We start from the raw sequence: 24,241 nt of genomic DNA, 5'->3' as shown, positions 1-24,241 counted from the left end.
GCTGTTCCAGAGTGAAGACACAATGCACACTGTGCTTGTCCTTAAATGACCCCCACCACACACACACACACACACACGTGGGCCAGTTGTTCCATGCCGCTGAAGACAGAACAGATGTTTCCGAGGCTGAGCGTAATGTACAATACGGCTCTGTCCACAAATATTAGAGACATTTTAAAGCCATCCCCACAAACAGCTCCACAGCTTTAAAGTCACCCTGTGTGTGTGTGTGTGTGTGTGTGTGTGTGTGTGTGTGTGTGTGTGTGTGTGTGTGTGTGAGAGTAAGAAAGACAGAGAGAGTGTGAGATTGGATGTCTGAAAGTGTCACTGCGCAGTGATTTAGACTCTGTTTAGTTGAGATCGAGTGGCGTCAGTGGAATATCGCTGACTCAGGATCCGTCCATTCAGCTCTGTGCTGTCTCTGCGGTGAGTCACAGAGATGGGACACTTTCCTTTGATTAACTTATTTTTTTTTCTATTTGAGGTGATCAGTTGGCTTTTATTAAATTGCAGTGCCAGTGAAAGGAAAGAATAATGGAAGTAAGAGCTGAAGGTTCTGGCGATTGTTTTCGCAGGTGTGAGAAGTTTTCCAGCACCGAGACAGCGTTTAGATCACTACTGGGCCGGATTAGAAGAGGCATTTTCACTGACTGATTCTTAATGTTGGAAGGCACATGTGCGATTAGCAACTGTTAGTTCAGCTGTATTTCACAGAGAGAACTTAAGGTGGCGCTACTACACCGTCTGTTGTTATGTATCATATGTTGTGATGTATGTTTATGTCCACATCTTGACCCTGACCCCTCCATGAGTCATGCTCTCTATATATGTGTGTGTGTGTGTGTGTGTGTGTGTGCTCTCAGCTCCGGTGCGGAAAGCTAAGTTTGTGGAGAGCCCCCGTATCCCCGAGTCTGCTTTCAGCTCCACAACCCTCACCCCTCCCTCCGGCCGAAACCACCATCCGGACCCCCAACGGCCCGGTAAGAACCGGCCGGACCCCCCTTCACTCACTCATTCACACATTCACTCATTCACTGTCTGTGTGAATTTCATTCATATTCCTATTTACTAGCCTTAGATTAATAGATTTACTCTCTCTCTCTCTCTCTCATCTCTTTTTCCTGCTCTTTTTTTGCCTTTCTTTGTTTACATCTTATATATATTTATGATATATAGTATATGTTACAGTACGGGAAATAATGAAAATTCTGTGAAATGCCCCTTTAAACTGGTACTGTAGGACACTGTATTACAGACTGTTGTGTGTGTGTGTGTCTGTGTAATGATTGTCTCCATTTACACTCATGACTCAGCCGCCAGGGCAGAGACACTTTCTCTCTCTAATCACGAATTTGAACTCTCTCATGTTTAGCAGGCTGAAGATTCTCCACAAGAGGGCGACATCAGTACATATCTTTATAAACACAGAGGAAGAAGGTGTCTTTAGGAGCCAGCAGGGACTCTTACTGGTGTAGAGTAGTTCTCCCACCCGAGATGGGCATCAAACCCTAGAGAGCATTGTTGTTAAAAACTACATTATACCCCTCTCCTGTCCTCTCTCTCTCCCTGTCTCTTTCCTTCTCCCTCTGTCTGTCTCTCTCCCTGTCTCTGTCTCTCTCTCACCCACTCTCCCTCTCCCTCTGTCTCTCTCCCCCTCTCTCTCTCTGAATACCTCTGTGTACCTCTTCCTGTCTCTCTCTCTCTATCTCTCTTTCTCTCTTGGTAGCATAGGAAACTCTACACATTACAGCACAGCCTGTTGCCATAGCAACAATCTGTCCCCCCCCACCCCAGCAGCACAGAAATGGAAGGATGAAGAGAGAGATAGAGCAACAGAGAGAGAGAGACATGGAGGGAAGAGAGAAGGATGAAAAAAAGAAAAAAGGGGGGGGGTGGTCAAGCTGTTTTTCGGTTGGTCACACCTGACTCTTCAGTTTATTGGAGGATCACGTTTAGAGAGAGAGAGAGAGAGAGAGGGAGAGAGAGAGAAAGAGAGATTGTGTGGGCAGGGAGGTGGTCTATACATAGACTCATCCCCACACACTGACACACAACATCCTTCTATCCTTTCTTTTATGACTGAGGCTGTAGTGTGTGTGTGTGTGTGTGTGTGTATATACAGTTGTAATTTTATTCAACAAAATTTAAAAAAAGAAGTATTATTGTGCTGCGTTCCTGACTCTAACACTAAATCCATCAGTAAATGGTCTAAACCAACACTCACACAGACTTTTGGACACAGTATTATCCCCAAGAACAGAACCCATCCATCACAGTCTTCTGCAGCTTTTTCCTGATGGAGTTCAGAACGAATGCAGCGCCCAATAAACTCTTCACTCTTCACACTGCTTCAGGTTTAGGTGATTTTTGTTGAATAAAATGATAAGGGGGCGGCACGTCCAAAAACAAACATTTGTAGGTGGATTGGAGACTCAAAAGTGTCCGTAGGTGTGAGTGTGTGTCGCCCTCTGAAGGACTGGCGCCCCCTCCAGGGTGTGATCTCACTTTGCGCCCAGTGATTCCAAGTAGAACCCACCGCCGGCTTTAACTGGATAAGGGCTACAAACAATGAATGAATGAATTATACGTTACACAAAAATGCTTTGTACACTTAATTGTACACCTGATGCAAACATGGAATGAAGTGTATTAGCACAGTTCAGTATTAGCAACTGTAGCAGTGTTCAGAACATGGATGTGTTTGGTTGTGAGGTTACAGCTCTTGGAGCTGTTGAAAATTGAAGCGGTGGATTATAGTGAGACTTGAGGATGCAGACTCCTTTATAGTGGAGGTGAATGGAACCTTTCTGTGAGGGGCTTTTAGAGGAGGACGTCTGCTTCCATTCACCTCCACTGTCCACTGCTGTGACTCTAGAACAGAGCACTGTTCATTTAAAGAATATCTCTTCAGCAGCTGGACTCTGCTGAGTAAATGTGGGCTGCTATAGTCTCATGGTTAGCATGATGCTAACTGTTGCTTGTTAGCTTCATTAGCCTCATAGCTCCAGTAAAAGACAGTGGGACAGGAGGTGGATTTTTTCCTCCAAGCGTCTCCTTTCTGCTGGAACAGTGTGTGCCTGAGCCTGACGAGGCAGTGGAGAAACAGAAGGATGTTTCAGGGTGCGGCTGAGAGATAATAAGGCTTTTGATGTCATCAGTATCCATGTGATTTGTTTTGTGTGATCTGCTATGCCATTTAAGAGTGTAGATGCTATCAGACACTCACACACTCAGAGCAACGCTGTTCAGCCAGTCTAACTAAAGCTATTTCTGGATTGAGGAATTGAGATTACGTGAGTAAACAGAACAGTCTGAATAATAAAGTGCTCTTCTGAACACGTTTTATTTTGTAAGTACATTTTTTTAAATAATTTTATTAATTCATTACATCAGAGTTTACTGTTGTGTCTTGTTTTGCAAAAAGAAATTTGAGAGTTGTATGTTTTACACTGAAATCTAAAGGAGTGTGAAGTGCAGAATGTTGATAATGTTAGGTATATGTGATTTAAAGGTAGAAATGTTGGACAGGATTAGTTTCATGTGGGGAGCTGGGGTAATTTTTCCTCAAGATGTCAATAGTGTTTATGGTGGATTTGCACTGGATCAGAAATCTCAGTAAAAATATAAGAGGTGGGAGGGGCTATTCGATTCACACACTGCCATCACACAGTGTGGATCAGACACAGCATGGCTACTGAAGTTTTTAGACTATCACAACTGTTCTAAGATCAGCAAAACCATCCAGCCCTCAACGACTTTGTCTTCTAGTCCTTCATAACAGATAAGAAGGTGGCAAAAAGCTTTACTAATCCTTCACACAATTATTATAACCAATACATGTTCAGACAGGATTGAAACTACTGAGATACTTGGGTAATAATCACTTTACGCGGTGTCCACAGGTCAAACTAATCCTGTCCGAACAGGGTTTTAGAGATTGAAACTGATTCAGTGATCACACCTTCATCCAGTAACAGCTCCCAGCCCTGAACTTCAAAACCAAAATAATAGCATGAACACACCCCTCCTCCTGCAGTGTTTTCACTAAACTGCCCCGGGGCATTAATGACCTCAGTGGGAATGAGCGGGGCTACGCTGCAGGAGGCTGAACAGGAGGGTGTGTGTAAATGTGGATGGATTTGAAAGTGTATAGGGTTATGGCGAGGCTTTGAGCAATGTTTCTGGGAGTCGCTTAACTTTTACCAACCTTTTATTATTATATTTTTGAGTGTGTGAGTGAATCTGTGAGTGTGTGTCGTCCTGTGAAGGACTGGCGCCCCCTCCAGGGTGTATTCCTGCTTTGCGCCCAGTGATTCCGGGGAGGCTCCGGACCCACCGCAACCCTGAACTGGATAAGGGTTACAGAAAATGAATGAATGAATGAATTAATTAATTTTGTTTACATTTTTTATACTAAATTTGGTGTGAACTGAGTGACAATCTGAATTTATTGTTATCTTTCTTGTGGGTCTGTGTTAACTAGGGGAATAATGTGAAATGATGGATTAATAAAGTTCAGTTTAAAACTCTCTCTCTCTCTCTCTCTCTCTCTCTTTCTCTCAGGGGGGTTAGGTCAGGAGCTCGGCCCCCCTCCCTCCGTGGACGAGGCTGCCAACACGTTGATGACCCGGCTGGGCTTCCTGCTTGGAGACAAAGTGAGCGAGGGCCCCCAGGGGCCACAGTACAGCATGGAGGAGTCTGATGATACACAGGTAAATGTCTCGAAGCTCCGCAGAAGGCATAAAGTACCCAAAGCTCACCGAGTAGTGGAACTGTCCAAGTGTTGTGTTTTTACGAGGCTCAGGATACCATCATAAATTCAGAGCTGTTCCTAATGACTTTTCTGGTTAAATAGGGGTTAAATAAAGGAAATAAAATAAAAACATAAGTGCGGTGATGCCACAGCCGTCTGTAACAGGAGTCCGTTCCCCTCTCCGTCGCTCAGCTTTTTGGTGGCGTTCTGTGGGCAGCAGTTTTTCTCTCTGTCTCTCTCGCTGTCCCTATTTCCCTGCCTCTCTCCCCTTCCTCTGTCTGTCTCTGTCACTTTCTCCAGTTCTCTTTCTGTTCCTCTGTCTTTCTTGTCTCTTAGCTGTTCTTTCAGCTGTGTGCGTGTATGCGTGTATGCGTGTGTGCGTGTGTGTGTGCGTGCGTGAAGGCATAAACATGCTTAGACCTTGTGTGTTTTAAAGCCATTTCTCACTAAACCCTCTCTGCCTGACCAAGCCAACACCAGCTGAGCTTGTAGCTTCCATGGCAACAAGGCGCCACGGCAACAGGGCACCACGACAACCCCGTCTCCCAGCATCTGGCTCATAGGGAGGAGTGCATGCTGAGGGGAGGAGGTGGGCTCCTAGCGTGCAGTGGATTTCCTGTGCTGATTATTTAGACTAACACACACACACGCAGTTGCAGTTTTGCTCTGCTTGTATGTAAACACACTTCATGCTGAGTGTGTGTGTGTGTGTTTGGGTGTGTGTGTAGGGTGTAGGAGTGAGTGGAAGAATGAGTCCGTGCTCCACTTTGACCAGCAGCACAGCGTCTCCTCCAGGCTGCAGCCCTTGCTCCACACTGCCCCCCACAGCCTCGGAGAAGCCCCTCAACAGCCCCACGTCCACACTGGAGAGCAGAGACAGCGGCATTATAGGTGAGTACACACACACATACACACCTGATGCTGCTTCCTCTTTCTCTCTCCCTCTCTCTCTCTCACACACACACACACACACACACACACACACACCTGACGCTGCTCTCTCTCTCTCTCTCTCTCTCACACACACACACACACACCTGATGCTGCTCTCTCTCTCTCACACACACACACACCTGATGCTGCTCTCTCGCACACACACACACACGCACGCGAATACTAGTTATATTTTCAAATATGTTACATTGCTTTTGGAGTATGTTAATGAATAATCATAAACCAGCAGCTGCTCCTCAAACTGCAGCCTTACACTGACACAACCTCTTAACTCCACACAGGACAGAGCTGACCCGTGGCTTCAGCTGTGGAATGTTTTAGACACAGGGTGCAGTTGCAGTGTCTGCAGTCGTGTAGAAACACTGTAGTGCCTCTGGTCAAATGAAAAGATTGTGTGGATTGTCTCAGCGAAAGTAACTGAACACAGAGAACGTACAACACACAGCCACATCAAGGGCAGCTCATCTGTGGATGTTGAGGGAGGAGGACAGCACTGTTCCTTCACACACACACACACACACACACACACACACACACACACACACACAAACCTAGTTTTCCTGCCTGTCATGGGGATGGAGCCCACTTTTTCAACCATTTTGATGCACATTTAGCAGAATGTAATAAACGGGAACAAATCAAACATATTTTTATCAAACATAAACGCTGTCCAAAGAAAACCCTGTGCCTCCAAAATAGTAACTTTTAAGGAGAAGAAAAAAAAACCTATGTAAAAGATGTTATTCAGAGTAATTTTGAAGCGTTCCTATTGGTCCATTCCTCATGTAACGTTCACACACTGTGTAGGGCAGGTGCTGTGTTCCAACGATGTAGTAAACTACATATCCACGAACACGGAGGTGCATGTTTTTTCAGAGCTGAGAACGTCACACTGAAACGTGTTCCCTGTGGAGAGTGTGGTCTAAGTGTAAGTTTTATGTACATCAGTGTAAGGAGCCGTACTCTCCTCTGTTTTTAACCCCTTGTCCTCTACCCCCGTCCCTCACCCGCTCCCCGTCCCTCAGCCACTCTGACGAGTTACTCCGAGGCTGTGGATCGTAAACATGGCGAGGGGTCAAGGGCCAGCAGCCTGAAGCTGTGGCACTCCCACCGCGCCACACTGGACTCCAGCCTTTACCGAGTGGACGAGAACATGGCTGCCTCCACACACAGCCTCAACAAGATCCCTGAGCCCGGCTCCTCCCACCACTTCTCTCACCCCACCCCCCTGTACCTCATGCCCCGCCCCAATTCTGTGGCAGGTGAGTCATGCTCCACCCCTTTTTCTTATTGTGTCTGGTGTGTAGAAGTTGGTGATGGAGAAACTCCTGGACTTTAAAGATTGTTTTCCAGTGGTGGTGAATGGAACCAGATTTCTAATACACAAACATTCTCTCTCTCTCTCTCTCTCTGTCACACACACACACACACTTAACCATTTGTTCCCTCTCCACAAGCAGCAGTTATGTTTACAACATTAGATTGGCTGTTAAAGTGTCGATGCCTGAGCCGTCTGAGGCTGGGAGTCCAATGGCACTTTTCCACTGCATGGTACTGACTCTACTGGACTCTACTCTCTGATTGGTCCCTGGTTGGTTTTCCGCTCCCACAGCTCGACCCTGAAATGTATATGTTGTCGTCTCTAACTCCGTCTCTAAGGGAAACAGTGGGCTTTGGGAACCACAACAACGGCGGCGGTAATGTTAAGCAGTGTTTACACATGGTGTATTGGCGTGTTGTTGTTGTTGTTGTTGTTGTTGTTGTTTGGGACTAAACACAGCTTCGTCATCAGTTCAGACAGATCAGTAGAGTTTGTTCCTTCCTTGTTGCAGCGTCCAGCTCTCGCTGGATTCTTTCGTCGGCCACCGATCCAAGGAGCGTTTGAACCTCTTCAAAAACCACGGCATAATTTTAAGAGCTGTCGTCGTGAGTCGGATAAAAACAAACGTGATCTCTGTTGCAGCTGGAGATTTTACAGATGGAGAGTTGGTGCTGGACGTCTGCGCTGCGTGGCGTAGAGTGACGACTCTCTCTGGACAATCAGCACTCTGTAAGGTTTACACGCTACGGCTTAGTCCCTACTCGGTTCGCTCTGACCACGAGAGAACAGCCACAAAACAAGAACCCGCTTCCAGAACCGGGACCTGATTTACCTGGTGGAGGAGGAGAAAAGACGAGTGGATGATCATAGTGTTTTCCAAGTGCACCTTGTTAGCAGGAGTTTGAAAAAGAACTATGTTTAGCTTCATATGTCTCTAAGGAAGAATGTGCTCCACACTTCCAGGCGTGTTGTATCAGTGCTAAACTGATACTGACAGAACTGGGGGAAAATAGGGTAAACATCATAAGACAGTGGTAATGTCTCCTTTGAAATGAAGGGCACTAGCAGAAAGTTGGTGATGCTCTCTTATAAACTCATGACATTCAATCAAAGCTTAATGACACCAGCACACAGATCACACACAGAGTGTGTGTATGAGAGCATTCGAGTGTTGGTAACTGAGCTTTAAGGACAAAAGGCGCCTAAGAGCAGCAATCACCGTCTTCCTAAAGAAAAGCCCAAACCCATGCAGCCACATTATAATGAAGTCCCTCGTGCGCCACCCTCCTCTCTGATTGACTTATTGTGTGGGTAATCAGTGCTGTTGTATTTGCCAGAAGCTTGAGTTCTGAGTGTTTGGGGGATTTAGGAGTGATTTGGCTGCTTTAGGAGGAGGGGAAAGGGCTCTCTAACAGGGGAATGATATTAGAGATGACATGTCAGGGAGAAGAATGATGCTCAGGGGGTGAGAATTGGTGAATATCAACAGGAGAGTGGGTTAAATGTGTTAAAATATTACAATATTGCCCTCTTGCTGAAACTGGCAGGTCCAGAATTCTGAGAGAAAATTCCTGTTTAAGTTCTTATATTGATCATGTGGCAGAATGCAATCAACCCCTCACAGCTGAGAGAGAGAGAGAGAGAGAGAGAGAGAGAGAGATGGTAAGCCTTGCTTAATGTGGTGTATAAAGACAAAATCAGAAGTGTACAAATATGAATTACTTTTGTACTAAATACTGGCTGTAAGTGCTACTGCCCCCTAGTGTTCACTGGTGTGTGTAAAGGTGTGTTTCACTGCACGGATTGGGTTTAATGAAGAGAACAAATTCCCCTTGTACATTTTGTTACTGAAATTTAGAGTCAGTTATGTTCCATTCTGTTCCATTCAAATGACTTTATACTACACTCTGCTCTCTACAGACATCTCTCTCTCTCTCACACACACACTGGTTTTGTTGTATTTGTGAAGACCATCATAGATATAATGAATATAGCTAATTACTGCTGCCCCTGTCAATAGTTTCATCGCTGGTGTTAACGAAGTACTAACGAAGGAGTGGAGGTGAGGGTTTACTGCTCTGGATAAGAATAGAGGACTTTTCTGAAGGTGAATGTAAAAGCAGCAGGGGGATAGTATTCGTGCCAAAGTCCAGATCCGTCCACAAACAGACACACCATGTGTAACGTGCTGCACATTAGTTGCTGAAATAAGGCAAGGCAAGTTTATTTATAGAGCACACAGTGACAATTCAAAGCCCTCGATAATAAGAAAGACACCAAACTACAGGAGGAAGACTAAATGCCTGGTGGGGACCGTCCCATCTGGGCCTGTCTTGGACACTGTCCCTCGTGGAAGGTCATGCTGTTGTGTGTATGTGTGGTGTGAGTGTAAAGTACGTTTATGACAGTACACACACACACACAGCATTTTTCAGAGACCCCTGAGAGACCTCCTCTGAGTGTGTACTGGCTCTGTGCTGCATTGCAGATACAGGAGAAGCTGATCTGCGCTTTCTTACAACATACAGAACCTTATTAAAACCACTACAGCATTCTTCTGTAAAACTACCTCCACTCTCTCTCTCTCTCTCACACACACACACACACACACACTCACACACTCAAGTGCCCTGCACCCTGGGTTAAATGACAGGACTTTCCTGACCAGCGCACAGCGTCTGACTGTGGAGGGATTATTGTTATTGTGTATGATGTAACCCTCAGTATCTGTTTTTTAATTATCAGTAGCTATTGATCAGAGCAGTAGTTTGTAGATGAAGCACTGGTTACTGCGCTAGATTGTAGGTGCAGTGTTTATTGTTGGACACAGCAGCATTGATTACATTATTAGTTATTAGTTGTGCCATTAGTTACAGTGTTGGTTTCACCATTGGTTACTTCAGTGCTTCCCAAAATGGGGAGTGTGCCCCCTGGTGGTTTTGGGGACTCAAATATATTAATCATTAATTATTAGCCACACCGCTGATTAATATTCATTAGTTTATTTATTCATTCCTTCATTTGTTACACAACTGTGTGTAGTTTCATTACTGATCGTAACTGATACCATAAGGTGTTTGTGTAGCTTGTTGTTAATTAGTTACACCATTAATAATTTTGTTATTAATGGTCTGTTATTCGTTAGACCATGTTTTTGTTGGTTACAGCAGCGTAACTGCCCTTTTCTCTTGGAGAGATCACGCCACACCCTTTTCCCTCTCAGACATTCCTCTCTGCACTCTCAGACACACACACAAACAAACACTTCTGCAAAGTGTGTTATTAGAAGTTATTAGAAACACTTGTCCTGCAGGCTCATTGATCATTTGCTGACCACTGGAGCGCTGTTTTCCTGACATTATCTGTGTGGTAGACACTGACGCTGTGGTGTGTGTGTGTGTTTTGTTGATTGATATTCAGAGTGACACAGAGCTTCTCAAAAAGTCCCAGAGTATCTCTCTGAGTGTCTCAGTATGTCTCAGAGAGTCTGTGCACAGCTGTGTATTTGTTAAATTCTCTAACTCTGCTCTGTACGCACAGAGCCTTGGAGAGGTTCAGGAGACAGAAACTGTCCTAATGAGAGAGAATATAAACATCCTCCAAATTCACTGTAACTCACCCCCTTTCATCTGTCCTCCCCCTTGTGCAGCGACGAGTTCGGCTCACCTGGAGGACCTGGCGTACCTGGACGATCAGAGACACACCCCTCTGCGCACCTCCCTGCGAATGGGCCGGCAGAGCAGCATGGCCGGGGGCCGCTCTGGACAGGACCTCAGAGGTAAGGCCCCGCGTGAACGAGTCTGAGCTGAGTCTCTGTGGGACTCCACTTTGCTTCAGTCGTTTGGAGCTGGAACTGCTGCCGTTGTGGGTTCTACAGTCCTTCACACACTAACGACATGTTCTGAGTCCTAGCTGTGTCCACTCTGCTCTCTGTTTGTGCTGTCTGCTCTATCTACATGTGTGTGCTGTCTGCTCTATCTACATGTGTGTGCTGTCTGCTTTATCTACATGTTTGTGCTGTCTGCTCTATCTACATGTGTGTGCTGTCTGCTCTATCTACATGTGTGTGCTGTCTCCTCTATCTACATGTGTGTGCTGTCTCCTCTATCTACATGTGTGTGCTGTCTCCTCTATCTACATGTGTGTGCTGTCTCCTCTATCTACATGTGTGTGCTGTCTGCTCTATCTACATGTGTGTGCTGTCTGCTCTATCTGCGTTCACTCCATGTGTGTGCTGTCTGCTCTATCTACATGTGTGTGCTGTCTGCTCTATCTACATGTGTGTGCTGTCTGCTCTATCTACATGTGTGTGCTGTCTCCTCTATCTACATGTGTGTGCTGTCTCCTCTATCTACATGTGTGTGCTGTCTGCTCTATCTACATGTGTGTGCTGTCTCCTCTATCTACATGTGTGTGCTGTCTGCTCTATCTACATGTGTGTGCTGTCTGCTCTATCTACATGTGTGTGCTGTCTCCTCTATCTACATGTGTGTGCTGTCTCCTCTATCTACATGTGTGTGCTGTCTGCTCTATCTGCTTTCACTCCATGTGTGTGCTGTCTGCTCTATCTGCTCTCTCTCCATGTGTGCTGTCTCCTCTATCTGCTCTCTCTCCATGTGTGTGCTGTCTCCTCTATCTGCTTTCTCTCCATGTGTGTGCTGTCTGCTCTATCTGCTTTCACTCCACGTGTGTGCTGTCTGCTCTATCTGCTTTCACTCCGTGTGTGCTGTCTGCTCTCTCTGCTTTCATTCCATGTGTGTGCTGTCTGCTCTATCTGCTTTCTCTCCATGTGTGTGCTGTCTGCTCTATCTGCTTTCACTCCGTGTGTGCTGTCTGCTCTATCTGCTTTCACTCCATGTGTGTGCTGTCTCTATCTGCTTTCTCTCCATGTGTGTGCTGTCTGCTCTATCTGCTTTCACTCCATGTGTGTGCTGTCTGCTCTATCTGCTTTCACTCCATGTGTGTGCTGTCTCCTCTATCTGCTTTCACTCCGTGTGTGCTGTGTGCTCTATCTGCTTTCACTCCGTGTGTGTTGTCTGCTCTTTCTGCTTTCACTCGATGTGTGTGCTGTCTGCTCTATCTGCTTTCACTCCATGTGTGTGCTGTCTGCTCTATCTGCTCTCTCTCCATGTGTGTGCTGTCTGCTCTATCTGCTTTCACTCCATGTGTGTGCTGTCTGCTCTATCTGCTCTCTCTCCATGTGTGTGCTGTCTCCTCTATCTGCTTTCTCTTCATGTGTGTGCTGTCTGCTCTATCTGTTTGTGGTGTCTGCTCTATCTGCTTGTGCTGTCTGCTCTATCTGCTTTTTATCTGCTCTCTGCCTTTCCGTTCTTTCTGCTCTCTCTTTCTGTTCTGTCTGCTCTATGTGCATACTCTGTCTTTCTGTTTGCTCTCTCATTCTGCTCTTTGTCTGTCTCCGCTGTCTGCTCTGTATCTGATTGTTTTGTTTGCTGTGAAAATGACAGAGATGGAGATGCACGGTTTTGCTCTAGTGTTCATGTCCTGTAGCTGTACGTTTCCTGTCACGGTGCGGTGGTGCTCTCATCAGATCTGAAAACCGGACTGTGATCAAGTCTGAATCTGTCTCAGTGAAACTGTCCGAGTCCCTGAAATCAGCATCAGCACCAAGTTCAGTATCAGTCGGGTTCTAGCCTCATACTGAAGGGAGGGAAAAGGTTCCACGTTCAGCTAGAACCTGTAATGTGGCCACAAACACACACACACACCAGGTCTGTCTGCTGAGTCACTCTCACCGGCTGAATAATTAAAACGGCTCACACGTTTTTCATCGGGAGAGAAGGGGAGGAAGGAGAGGGAAAAAGAAAGGAAGGCGAGAGGGAGGGGGAAGAGGGGGACAGAAGAAGACAGAAAGAAGGTGGATGAGGGAAAAGAAGGGAGAGAGGAAAAGTGAAAGTGAAATCTGATGTAATCTCTGTGCTCTGCAGCGTGGCACTGTGATGAAACAATTGTGGCATCTTAAAAAAAAAAAAAAATAAAAAAAAAAAAAAACAGGAAAACTTGCAAAAAATAATCTTTAAAGTGATTTAAAACCTCTGTCCTCTTTGGATTCTGCTTTCATTTCTTTTAAGGTGCTTTTGGAGTCGTGGGATTATGCAGAGCTTAATAAATCAGAAATAAAATCAGTTCTGAAGTGAGGGAAATGAGGGAAGCTGAAATCAGAGCAGTGTAATCTTCTTTATAGACCTTAACGGCTCTTTTGAAGCAGCTGGGTTTCATAAATCAGTGCAACTTTCTTGTTTCTTGTGTTCACTTTTTCTTGTTGAATTGCTCCCTTTTATTAAATTGTTCATTTGTCTGCATTTAATTACACAATTTTAAAAGTTCAATAGTAATCAGATTACACTGCTTTGAGTGTCTGAATACTTACCTTTGCGAAAACAGGAGAAACAATGTGAGTTGATGTTGATCAGCATGTGCTCCCAGTAATCTGGGGTTTTTCATGTGACAGCAGGTATTTATCACGTTATACTTGTTGCACTGTGTAAAATTGTGTTTGTGCAAAACAATGTTTGTTAAAACTGAAACGAATGGAAAGAAAACCTCCTGCCAGGATCCAGCAGGAGTTTGTCTGACCGTGCTCAGCACAGCACCCATTATGACATGTTCTTCCTCGTTTCATGCAATTACACGTTTCCGCCAGAGAGGTCGCCAAATTGTAAAACTTCAGTTGTGCAGCTTTAATGTGTATGAAGTTACATATTGATATTTTCTTTATTTATTTTTTGCTTAAATAGCCATTGCAGCTGGTTATTTTATCATCTTGCTGGCTTCTGATTTGTTTTGTGTTTAGCTTTGTTGTTCTTCTTGTCAGAGGTTGCCAGATCACCCTTCTTCTTCTCATGTACACTGTCCTTTTTCTTGCAAAGTAGCTCTTGTTTCAGTTTTGTTTTGCAGCTGCTCTCTCAACATTGCCCTTTTGTTTTGTGTGTGTGTGTGTGTATCAGCTTCTGCTAACGCTCCTGCCTGGCAGTCTCAGTCACGTAAGTTCCTGCTAATGCTGGCTCCTGCCGTATCAGAGCTCAGTAACTTCACTGGACAGTACTTTGTCTTTTCTTTATTTACACTCAGAGCAGCCGTTAAATACAAGTCACTCATTTTTTAGCTTCAGGAAGAAAAAAACACGAGCAACAGAAACTAACAGGAGAGACAGAGAACTAACAGAGAAACAATCGAACCTTCTCTCTTCTCAGGAAGCACTTTTAATTTCTCAACTGTGCAGCCACAGCTCCAACCTCAGTTTTAGGCTTTGGTTTCATGTCCTGCTCCGTCCCAAACCCTTTATTTAAAACTAAGCTCTGGGTTCTGGGGCCAGATCGTTGAGGTCTGGTTACTTCTCTCGTTCTGGGCTCCTTCTCAACTGGTCCATGTCCTTTCAGACCCACAGTATTGAGCTGTTCTCAGGGTGGAAGCTGTGGAGGATGCTCCCTGAAGTAGTTAGTCTTTAAGCGCTGATTACCTGAGAGGGCTATTGTAAGTGAGACGCCGGGTCTCTCTCTGTTGTTGGAGTCTCATGATCTTCTAATAAATCTTCTAAGGTTTTTTGGAATCTCTTGCGATCTTACATCAAACCTCCAAAAAAGTCTTCTGAAGAATGAATGACATGTATTTATTGGCTGTTTTAATCAGAAATTAAATAAATGCAGGGTGGTCTCTGACTGTTGCACAGTACTCTGTCTGTGATGTGTGTATTGCTGTCATTTGCAATTGACTTTTATGTATATGTGCCATTCCTCTGTTCATGTTTAGTCCCTGGCTACTTTGTACACCACAGGGTTTTGGATAGTGTTTACTTTTTAGTTCTGTTTTGTTCAAAGGGCCCAAACTTGAGCCCGATAATGTTATTAATGCCAAATTATTACCTTCATAATTACTCAGTTATTAAATCTATTCATGCTAATATCACACAATTGGAAATGTACAAACATTTAAAAATGACCAGAGCTGTCCACACTAGCTAGAGGTTTCTAATAAAGTGGCCAGCGACTGTCTGAGGTATGCGGTTTCTGTTTAAATGTGAAGCCTCCCAGTTTCTGTAAATACCTCCACAGTTCAGTGTCTGAGACGTAAACACAGTAACGGAGAGTGTTCTGGGGTGAAGCGGTTGATTGTAGAGACTCTTACTGTGCAGTGGTGGTGAATGGAACCAGACGTCTCGTCTACACCACAGACTGATCATTTTATTCCCTTTCCACCATCAGCAGTGACCTCCACTAGCTTCATATGGAAACATGATGATGTAAATTGTGGAAAATTTCAACTTTCTTTGGGAAATATTTTGCCTTTGAATATCATGCTTGTTTTATATAATGTATATCTGGACATATCTATATATCAGGTTTAAAAGTAAGCTATAAAATGGTGTTTTAAAAAGTTTTAAAACTGTTGTGTTGTAATAAAAAAGACAGTTGACTTTTTTTTTTTCAACAAAAAAGAACCTAAAAATGAAGCAGTGTGAAAAGTGAAGAGTTTTTTGGGCGCTGCATTCATTCTGAGCTCCATCAGGAAAAAGCTGCAGAAGACTGTGATGTGTATGTTCTGTTCTTGGGGATAGTACTGTGTCCAAAAGTATGTTTGTTTACATTGATGTAATAATTTTTTGTCTGTCTTTTTTTAAAGAGACAGACGTTGGGTTCCATTCACCATCGCTGTGAACTATTCTCCATTTAATTATAGACAACATTTTGGAAGATAATCAATGCTGGACATGCTTGTAAGAGAATATCTCTCTCTCGCTCTCTCTCTCTCTCTCTCAGTGAGGTTTGCTCCGTACCGACTGCAGGACATAGCCTTGAAGCCGCTGCTGTTTGAGGTGCCCAGTATAACGATGGACTCTGTGTTTACGGGGCGGGACTGGCTCTTTCAGGAGATTGATGCTCAGCTCTGTAGCACCAACCCCTCCACCAACCACGGGGTCGTCCTGGTGGGCAACATCGGTTTCGGCAAGACGGCCATCATCTCTCGTCTGGTGGCTCTCAGCTGCCACGGTAACCGCATGAGACAGATCGCCTCGGACAGTCCACAGGCATCTCCAAAACGTAAGGGTTGACTCAGTCAGAGTTAACAAAAAATATCTGTCACTGTCCAACGAAAAACCAATATCTCCGTGTATCCTCCGTTTGAGGACGTTTACTTACTACATCAGTCCTTCACACTGTGAACATTTCATGATGAAGAGACCAATAGAAATCCTCCAGAATTACTCTGAATACAATTTTTTACATTGACTTTAATTGGAAGTTACTGTAAAGTTACTGTTTTGGAGATATGTTTTTATTTTGGACAGTGACGATAATATAGTTTCAAATAGCTTTGTTGTAACTGAATGAACCAGGTCTAGGACATTTCTCACACATACAGCAACTAGGTGTCAGTACAGTGGCTGTTTAATAATGTGAAGAATCAGAATCAGAATCAGAATCTCTTTATTTCGCCAGGTATGTTAAACATACTAGGAATTTGTCTTGGTGACAGCAACACATGTATGACATGTAACACGTACACAGACTGTTAACAAAAACTCTAAAAGAGGTACAATAAACAATAAATAGACTAAAAAAATACAGTTAAGTACTAGAAAAAAAAAGAGCGTTAAGACATAAATTAGATAACATAAAATATAAAATCTATACTGTACAGATATGAGTATGAATATAAATATTTCCAGATATTCCTAAAGTAGGTTATATTATATATTGTTGTAGAAGTACAGAAATAGAACTTCTGTACAGCTGTGCAAAATAGCATAGTGCAAGTGAGTAAAGTGTCCTGTTCAGTGCAGTTATGTCCAGTCGGTTTAGTTCAGTGGTTTGGAGACTCAGAGGTGTTCACTGTGGTTGAGGAGAGCTACAGCTCTAGGAAAGAAGCTGTTAGCATGTCGTGTTGTGCTGGTTTTGATGATCCTTAGTCTTCTACCAGAAGGGAGAGTCTGGAAGAGGTGATGTCCAGGATGTGAGGGGTCAAGCATAATTTTGCGAGCGCGTTTCCTCACCCTGCTGGTGTGGATCTCCTGAAGCGTTGGCAGGTTACATCCAATGATCTTCTCTGCTGATCTGATGATGCGCTGGAGCCTGGCTCTTTCTTGTGAGGTAGAGGAACCAAACCAGGTGGTTATGGATGAGGTGATGATGGACTCATCAGGGTCTGTTGCAGGTCAAATTTCTTGAGCTGTCTCAAGAAGAACATTCTCTGCTGAGCTTTCTTGGTGATGGAGACGGTGTTCCTCTCCCACTTCAGGTCCCTGGATATGGTGGTGCCCAGGAACTTGAGTGACTCTACAGTGGAAACTGCGGTGCCATTGATGTAGAGGGGGGATACAGGGGGTGGGTTGCGTCGGAAATCCACCACCATCTCTACAGTCTTGTCTGTGTTCAGCAGCAAGTGGTTGTCACTGCACCAGGACACCAGCTTACCAACCTCCTTTCTGTAAGCAGACTTATCACCATTGGCTATGAGGCCCACCAGAGTGGAATCATCTGCAAACTTCAGGAGCTTTACAGCTGGTTCCTTGGAGACACAGTCGTTGGTGTAAAGGCTGAAGAGAAGGGGTGAAAGAACACACCCTTGTGGAACTCCAGTACTGAGTGTTCGAAGGTCTGAGGTGTGTTTCCCAAGCCGCACATACTGTCTTCTGTCTGTGAGGAAGTTTGCAATCCACTGACACATGGAGTCCGGCACTGACAGCTGGGACAGTTTGCTTTGAAGTAGCTGCGGCACAACGGTGTTGAAAGCCGAGCTAAAGTCGACAAACAGAACCCGAGCGTAGGTTCCAGAGCTGTCCAGATGCTGAAGGATGAAGTGGAGAGTTAGGTTGACCACATCATCAACAGATCTGTTTGCTCTGTATGCAAACTGCAGGGGGTCCAGCAGGGGGTCTGTAATGGTCTTTAGGTGGGCTAAGACCAGGCGTTCAAAGACCTTCATGACCACAGATGTCAGGGCGACAGGTCTGTAATCATTAAATCCAGTGATGGTGGATTTCTTGGGGACTGGAATGATGGTGGAGGTCTTGAAGCAGGCTGGAGCACAACGAAGCTTCAGTGATCTGTTGAAGATGCTGGTGAAGACTGGTGCTAGTTGGTCACAGCAGTGTTTTAGGATGGATGGAGAAACTGAATCAGGTCCCGGGGCTTTCTTCACCTTCTGTCTGCTGAAGAGTCTGTGGACGTCCTGCAGGCTGATGGTGAGACAAGCTGGGGGTGGAGGTGTGAGAGCCAGTGTGGGGGAGGAGGTGGGTTGATGATGGGGTGAGAGAGTCTGCTGATTGTCTATTGTTTGAAATCTGCAGAAGAACTCATTCAGATCGTTGGTGAGCTGACGGTCGTTCAGGTGGAGGGGGGTATTTCTCACCTTGTAGCCAGTGAGAAGCTGAAGACTGTTCCAGGCTGACGATGGGTCGTTAGCTGTGATGTGGTTATCCAGCTGCTCTGAGAACTTTCTTTTCGCTGCTTTAACCCCTTTCTCCAATCTGTACTTGGCTTTTTTGTAGACAGCTCTGTCTCCACTCCTGAATGCGGCCTCCTTCTCTCGCCTAAGCTGTTTCAGTTCTATAGAAAACCAGGGTTTGCTGTTACTGTGTTTAACACATGTTCTAGTTGAAATACAGCTGTCTTCACAGAAGCTTATATATGACGTCACAGCGTCTGTGTATTCGTCCAGTCCGTCTGTCGCCTCCTCAAACACAGCCCAGTTTGTGGATTCGAAGCAGCCCTGCAGCTTCTCTATGTCTCCACTGGTCCACCTCTTCACTGTTGTAATGGCCGGCTTGTTGGTTTTAAGTTTCTGCCGGTACGTGGGAATGAGGTGAACGAGGCTGTGATTGGAGAGCCCGAGAGCGGCGCGCGCAACAGCGCGATAGGCATTCTTGATGCTTGTGTAGCATTTGTCTAGTGTGTTGCCTTCACGTGTAGCGCACGCGATATGTTGCCTGTATTTGGGCATCTCCTTCGTGAGGTTAGCGCTGTTAAAGTCCCCCAGAATGATCAGCAGCGAGTCTGGATGATCTCTCTCTAGTTCCATTATCTGTTCGGCCAGTTGTCTCTGCGCGTCGCTGGTGCACGCGCTCGGCCTGATGTACACGCCGGCCAGAATGAAGGAGCTGAATTCTCTGGGAGAGTAAAACGGCCGACAGTTAATGAAGAGAGACTCCAGATGAGGAGAGCATGATGTTAACAATACTGTAGTGTCACTACACCAGCGCTCGTTGATGTAGAAGCAGATTCCTCCTCCCCTACTCTTCCCGCTACGTTCCACGTCTCTGTCCGCTCTCAGTAGCTGGAAGCCCGGTACGTCCAGCGCACTGTCCGGGATCAGCTCGTTCAGCCAGGTCTCCGTGAAGCAGAGGGCAGAAGCAGAGGAGAAGTCCTTGTTGGTCCGGTGGAGCAGGAGTAGTTCCTCAGTTTTGTTGCTGAGAGATCGGAGGTTGGACAGAAATAATGATGGTAGAGGTGTGCGAGGCCCGCTCCGCCTGAGACGCACGAGCGCGCCCGCGCGTCTGCCCCTTCGTCTGCGACTCCAGCGTCTCCTTGCGAGGCCGAGCAGTGTCAGCGCGGCCGTTGTAAAGATTTCCACACACTCTGAAGGTTTTTGAATAAATTCCGGCATAAAATCAGGAGAAATGTTGTCCCTGGCGGTTAATAACTGTTCTCTGTTCCAGCTGACCAAGTTTGAGGTACAATAGACAACATTAATTAACAAAAACAAACATAACACGGAGGAGCTCGTCACCGTGGCTGCCATCCTCGGCGCCATCTACCTACCAATGAGAACAAATATAAACAAAATATAAACGAGCATTGCCCTGTCACCATGGCCTCTCTCTTTCTCTTTCTGTGTGGGTATGACAACCCCCCGCCACCACCACGTGTCTGTCAGCTGATGTGACAGATCTGGCCTGTTTGCGGTCTCCTCTGTTCAGTGTGAAAAGTTGTAGAGGGCTGGTCTCGCGCATCTCTGAGGGAGTGTGTGTTCACCCCCCACCCCCTCCCCCTTTCATAAAGCACTTCTGACACACTGTGTATTAAAGAGGCTCTGTATAATCCAAACTCCTGTCTTGTTTAATTCAGACGGAGATGGGAGTCTCCCTCTCACTCAGCCTCAGCCTTCACATGGAACTCTGGGTAGTGGGAGCTGTCCCGGGACTCCGGAGATGAGGAGGAGACAAGAGGAGGCCATGAGGAGACTCGCGGCTCAGGTACAGACACAGACACTAATCCTCAACAACACAACACATTAGCCCTGATCTGACAGTGAAAGAAGGCTTCACTTTTTAATGCAATATCTCAGTGTTGATCTGTGGTGTGATAAATACATTTGAAGAAATGTAGCTTAAAGGAACCCTAGGTAGAATTTTCTCTTTAAAGCACAGCTCCAAATTTATTGTGATGTTCCACTGAGCTGTAAACAGGGAGAACAGAGCCTCTGTCATTGCTACTCTGGGCTCAGCACTGCAGAAACTGCACTGTGTATCATTTGGAGGAGGGTGGATTGATTGTGTTGAGGTTCTTAAGTGTAATAAAAAAAGCAGGATTAATACCCTTCAGTTTTAGAAGGTGAACTGAAAAGTGTGGCCATGTAGTAAATATCTTTTAGAAGAAATGTGTACAATATTTCATCTAAAGGTTAGAACTCACACATTTTGTTAACAGTGAGTTTGAAAACTTTACTCGTTTATCAGATTTAAACGTTTATCAGATTAATTAATAAACCGCATTAAACCCATTCAGCCTTCCACTCTCTAACACACACGCAGTCAGAGACGAGTTCACTGATGCCCTCCCACTCCCTCAGGCACACCATGAAAACACACACACACACACACACACACACACATTGGTCTACCACCTGTCCAGACACACGGGCTCAGCCCCAGGTCGCTGCATTATGCAGATGTCTTTAAAAAGAAAGGGACAAAAACAGCTTTGCCACAGAGCAAACATGAAATTTTCATTACGTGCAGAACGCAGAACGTTTCCCTTCCAAGCGATTAGATCTGTTTAAACCCAGGCATTAATAATCAATTCTGCTCTGTACTCTCTTCCTGTCACTCTCCTGAATACAACTTGGCCAAAGATGTGTAGAGACCCGACATAAATCTTTTAATCTGCATATAAAACACTGGGGTAGAAAACTGGGGGGTGCAACTGAAATATTCTGCCCCGCTAGAGCTGCTCCAACTGTATGTTAGGGATTAATTGTACAAATAAGTTTTAGCGTGCTATTTGTATATATTGTATATATGGTATGACTGTAATTCAGAATTCAAACATGACCTGCTCTTTTGTCATTTTATGGAAACTGTTGTGTAAAATTAAAAATGGCACTTGTCAGTTTATTTAAAAAAAAAAAAAACCTATAATGGGGGGTTGCAGCAGGTGGTGTCTCTGTCACAGCTCCAGGGTCCTGGAGGTTATGGGTTTGAGTCCCGCTCCGGGTGACTGTCTGTGAGGAGTGTGGTGTGTTCTCCCTGTGTCTGCGTGGGTTTCCTCCTGGTGACTGTCTGTGAGGAGTGTGGTGTGTTCTCCCTGTGTCTGCGTGGGTTTCCTCCTGGTGACTGTCTGTGAGGAGTGTGGTGTGTTCTCCCTGTGTCTGCGTGGGTTTCCTCCGGGTGACTGTCTGTGAGGAGTGTGGTGTGTTCTCTCTGTGTCTGCGTGGGTTTCCTCCGGGTGACTGTCTGTGAGGAGTGTGGTGTGTTCTCTCTGTGTCTGCGTGGGTTTCCTCCGGGTGACTGTTTGTGAGGAGTGTGGTGTGTTCTCTCTGTGTCTGCCGGTTTCCTCCGGGTGACTGTCTGTGAGGAGTGTGGTGTGTTCTCTCTGTGTCTGCCGGTTTCCTCCGGGTGCTCCGGTTTTCTCCCACACTCCAAAAACACACGTTGGTAGGTGGATTGGCGAATCAAATGTGTCCGTAGGTTTGAGTGTGTGAGTCGCCCTGTGAAGGACTAGTGCCCCCTCCAGGGTGTTTTCCCGCCTCACGCATTCACTTTCACCCTGAACTGGATTAGGATTACAGAAAATGAATGAATGAAAGAATAACCTAAAAATTAAGTATAAAAATGGTAAGTTCCCATTTTCCAACTCACACATGCTTTTGGACACAGTATTATCCCCAAACAAACTTCTGCAGCTTTTTCCTGATGGAGCTCAGACCGAATGCAGCGCCCAATAAACTCTTCACTTTTCACACTGCTTAATTATTAGGTGATTTTTTTGTTGTTGAATAATATCACATTAGTCATTTTTAATACGACACACAGTCACTGTATAATGACAAAAGAGCGGGAGAAGGTTTGAACTTTGAATTACCAAAATACCACTTCACAAAAACTCTTTAAACCTCTTTGTACACCCAATATAAACATGGACTAATGTTCTTTGCGTGTGTGAAAGTGCACACACAATTTGTCTAATCTCCATAATGTAATTGGAATGAACCTTAATGTTTATATCCTACACCACTATCATAAATGTATTGTGTTGTCAGTTTGTTGTACTTTATCACTGTAATAGGAATCTGAGTGATGCGCTCTGTGCTGCCCCCTGCAGGTGGTGGCGTATCATTACTGCCAGGCTGATAATGCGTACACATGCCTGGTGCCAGAGTTTGTGCACAACGTTGCTGCGCTGCTGTGTCGCTCTCCGCAGCTCAGCGCCTTCAGAGAGCTGCTGCTGAGAGAGCCACACGTCCAGAGCACACTTAGCCTCCGCTCCTGCGTCCAGGACCCCCTCACCGCCTTCACCCGGGGGGTCCTGCAGCCCCTCGACATGCTCTATAAAGGTCAGAATCCCAAACACAACTGCAACAAACATGAGTAACTGCTTAAATCAACATGATTCAACTCCTCTTCAGTTACAAAGGTGAATGCTTTTTTTTTTGGCATTTATTTGGATATAACTTATGCATAATTTTTGATACTTAGTCGTACCTTCCCTTTATACATATTCTAACTGATTCAGATAAAAGAACAGTTGTTCTGATAAATCTGCTGTGCATCTGTGCACTTTTTAAACAACACAGATCCAGTCCATAGAGCAGCTCTCAAAAATAAAGTGCTTATCCTTAGAAGACTTCAGTATTCTGAACAGAAATATTTTAATCATTTTAACTAATAATTTTTTTACCCATGGATGAATTGAGCTTGCTCTAGGACTGTAGTGGACGGCGCAGAATCACTTTCCTATAATCATTTTAGTGTGGGGTTAGGCTTTATTAAAGTTCACGTTTGTGCACAGTTTACCTTCAAGTTCCTAAATCATATATTTAAAAAAATCTAAAAGACAAGTCCTTCACATGGGTCCCCTGTGTCCTCACTACCAGTCCAAAAATCAATGCAGAGATATCTCAGGAAATAAGTCATACATTCACACAGCTGCTCTCAGTTCAGCGATTCACACACTCCTCCTTTACTCTTCACTGCTTTATTGAGGAAGGATATTTTTCTGTGCTCCCCTGTGAAAATCGGTTTAGACGATTCTTTTGGTCTCTTCATCATGAAAGAGGTGAATCTCTGTGTTTGTGTTCGTCTCAGAGAGGAAGATCACAGTGGACGAGGACCTCATCATCCTCATCGACGGTCTGAATGAGGCTGAATTTCACAAACCGGATTTCGGAGACACTATCGTCTCGTTTCTGTGTAAAACCATCAGCAGGTTCCCGGCGTGGCTCAAACTGATCGTCACTGTACGAACGTCGCTGCAGGTGACACGCTTCATAACAGTGTCCTTAATTCTTGTGTTGAAAGTATTGGCAACATTTTAGTGTAGGTTTGTTGTTGTCTATTTATCTGATGATTAATAAATAAATGTTTGTTGAGAGATAAATTGCTCTGTGTATTGTCAGTTTAGTTCGAACCTGCGATCACGATATCCTTCTTTTTTGCAGTATTCCTGAACACTTTTTTCCTAGATATTGGACACAATTTATCTATCTATTCGCTTATTATTGTGATTTTTATTCCTAATATTCCTATTATATACTAATACTGTTACTGCTATTGTTTCCATTTTGTATTCTATATTTATTTTATTTTAAATTACAATATAGTTAATTTCTCTTCTCTAATGTCCTTTTTTTTCCAACTTCTTATTCTTCTTTTGAAAAAACCCTTGTATCTTGAAAAAGTAAATTGAGTATAAAAAATAAAAACATAGTGCGAGTACAGACCCTCGTTTCAGTACTGACCCTTATTTCATCCATCCATT

At 44.8% G+C, this 24,241-nt stretch overlaps 1 protein-coding gene across 10 annotated transcripts in view; it reads left to right on the top strand.

The window, feature by feature from the left end:
- Window positions 1-24,241, top strand: part of tanc2b (tetratricopeptide repeat, ankyrin repeat and coiled-coil containing 2b) — a 105,203-nt gene that overhangs the window by 65,415 nt on the left and 15,547 nt on the right. For 6 of the 10 annotated variants that reach the window (XM_066662728.1, XM_066662727.1, XM_066662724.1 and 3 more), the window contains 10 exons: window positions 864-980; window positions 4,564-4,712; window positions 5,482-5,644; window positions 6,733-6,969; window positions 10,678-10,806; window positions 13,994-14,029; window positions 15,803-16,084; window positions 20,111-20,238; window positions 22,586-22,817; window positions 23,569-23,738. In XM_066662728.1, the coding sequence (XP_066518825.1) occupies window positions 864-980; window positions 4,564-4,712; window positions 5,482-5,644; window positions 6,733-6,969; window positions 10,678-10,806; window positions 13,994-14,029; window positions 15,803-16,084; window positions 20,111-20,238; window positions 22,586-22,817; window positions 23,569-23,738 (1,643 nt within the window). Of the gene's footprint in view, window positions 1-329; window positions 427-863; window positions 981-4,563; window positions 4,713-5,481; window positions 5,645-6,732; window positions 6,970-10,677; window positions 10,807-13,993; window positions 14,030-15,802; window positions 16,085-20,110; window positions 20,239-22,585; window positions 22,818-23,568; window positions 23,739-24,241 lie in introns of those variants that run through there. The other 4 variants (XM_066662730.1, XM_066662729.1, XM_066662731.1 and 1 more) reach the window with 3 other exon arrangements.

The sequence above is a fragment of the Hoplias malabaricus genome, chromosome 3 (assembly GCF_029633855.1).
Source record: "Hoplias malabaricus isolate fHopMal1 chromosome 3, fHopMal1.hap1, whole genome shotgun sequence".
In the NCBI taxonomy this organism is placed as follows: domain Eukaryota; kingdom Metazoa; phylum Chordata; class Actinopteri; order Characiformes; family Erythrinidae; genus Hoplias; species Hoplias malabaricus.
This window is presented reverse-complemented; position numbering and strand designations above follow the sequence as displayed.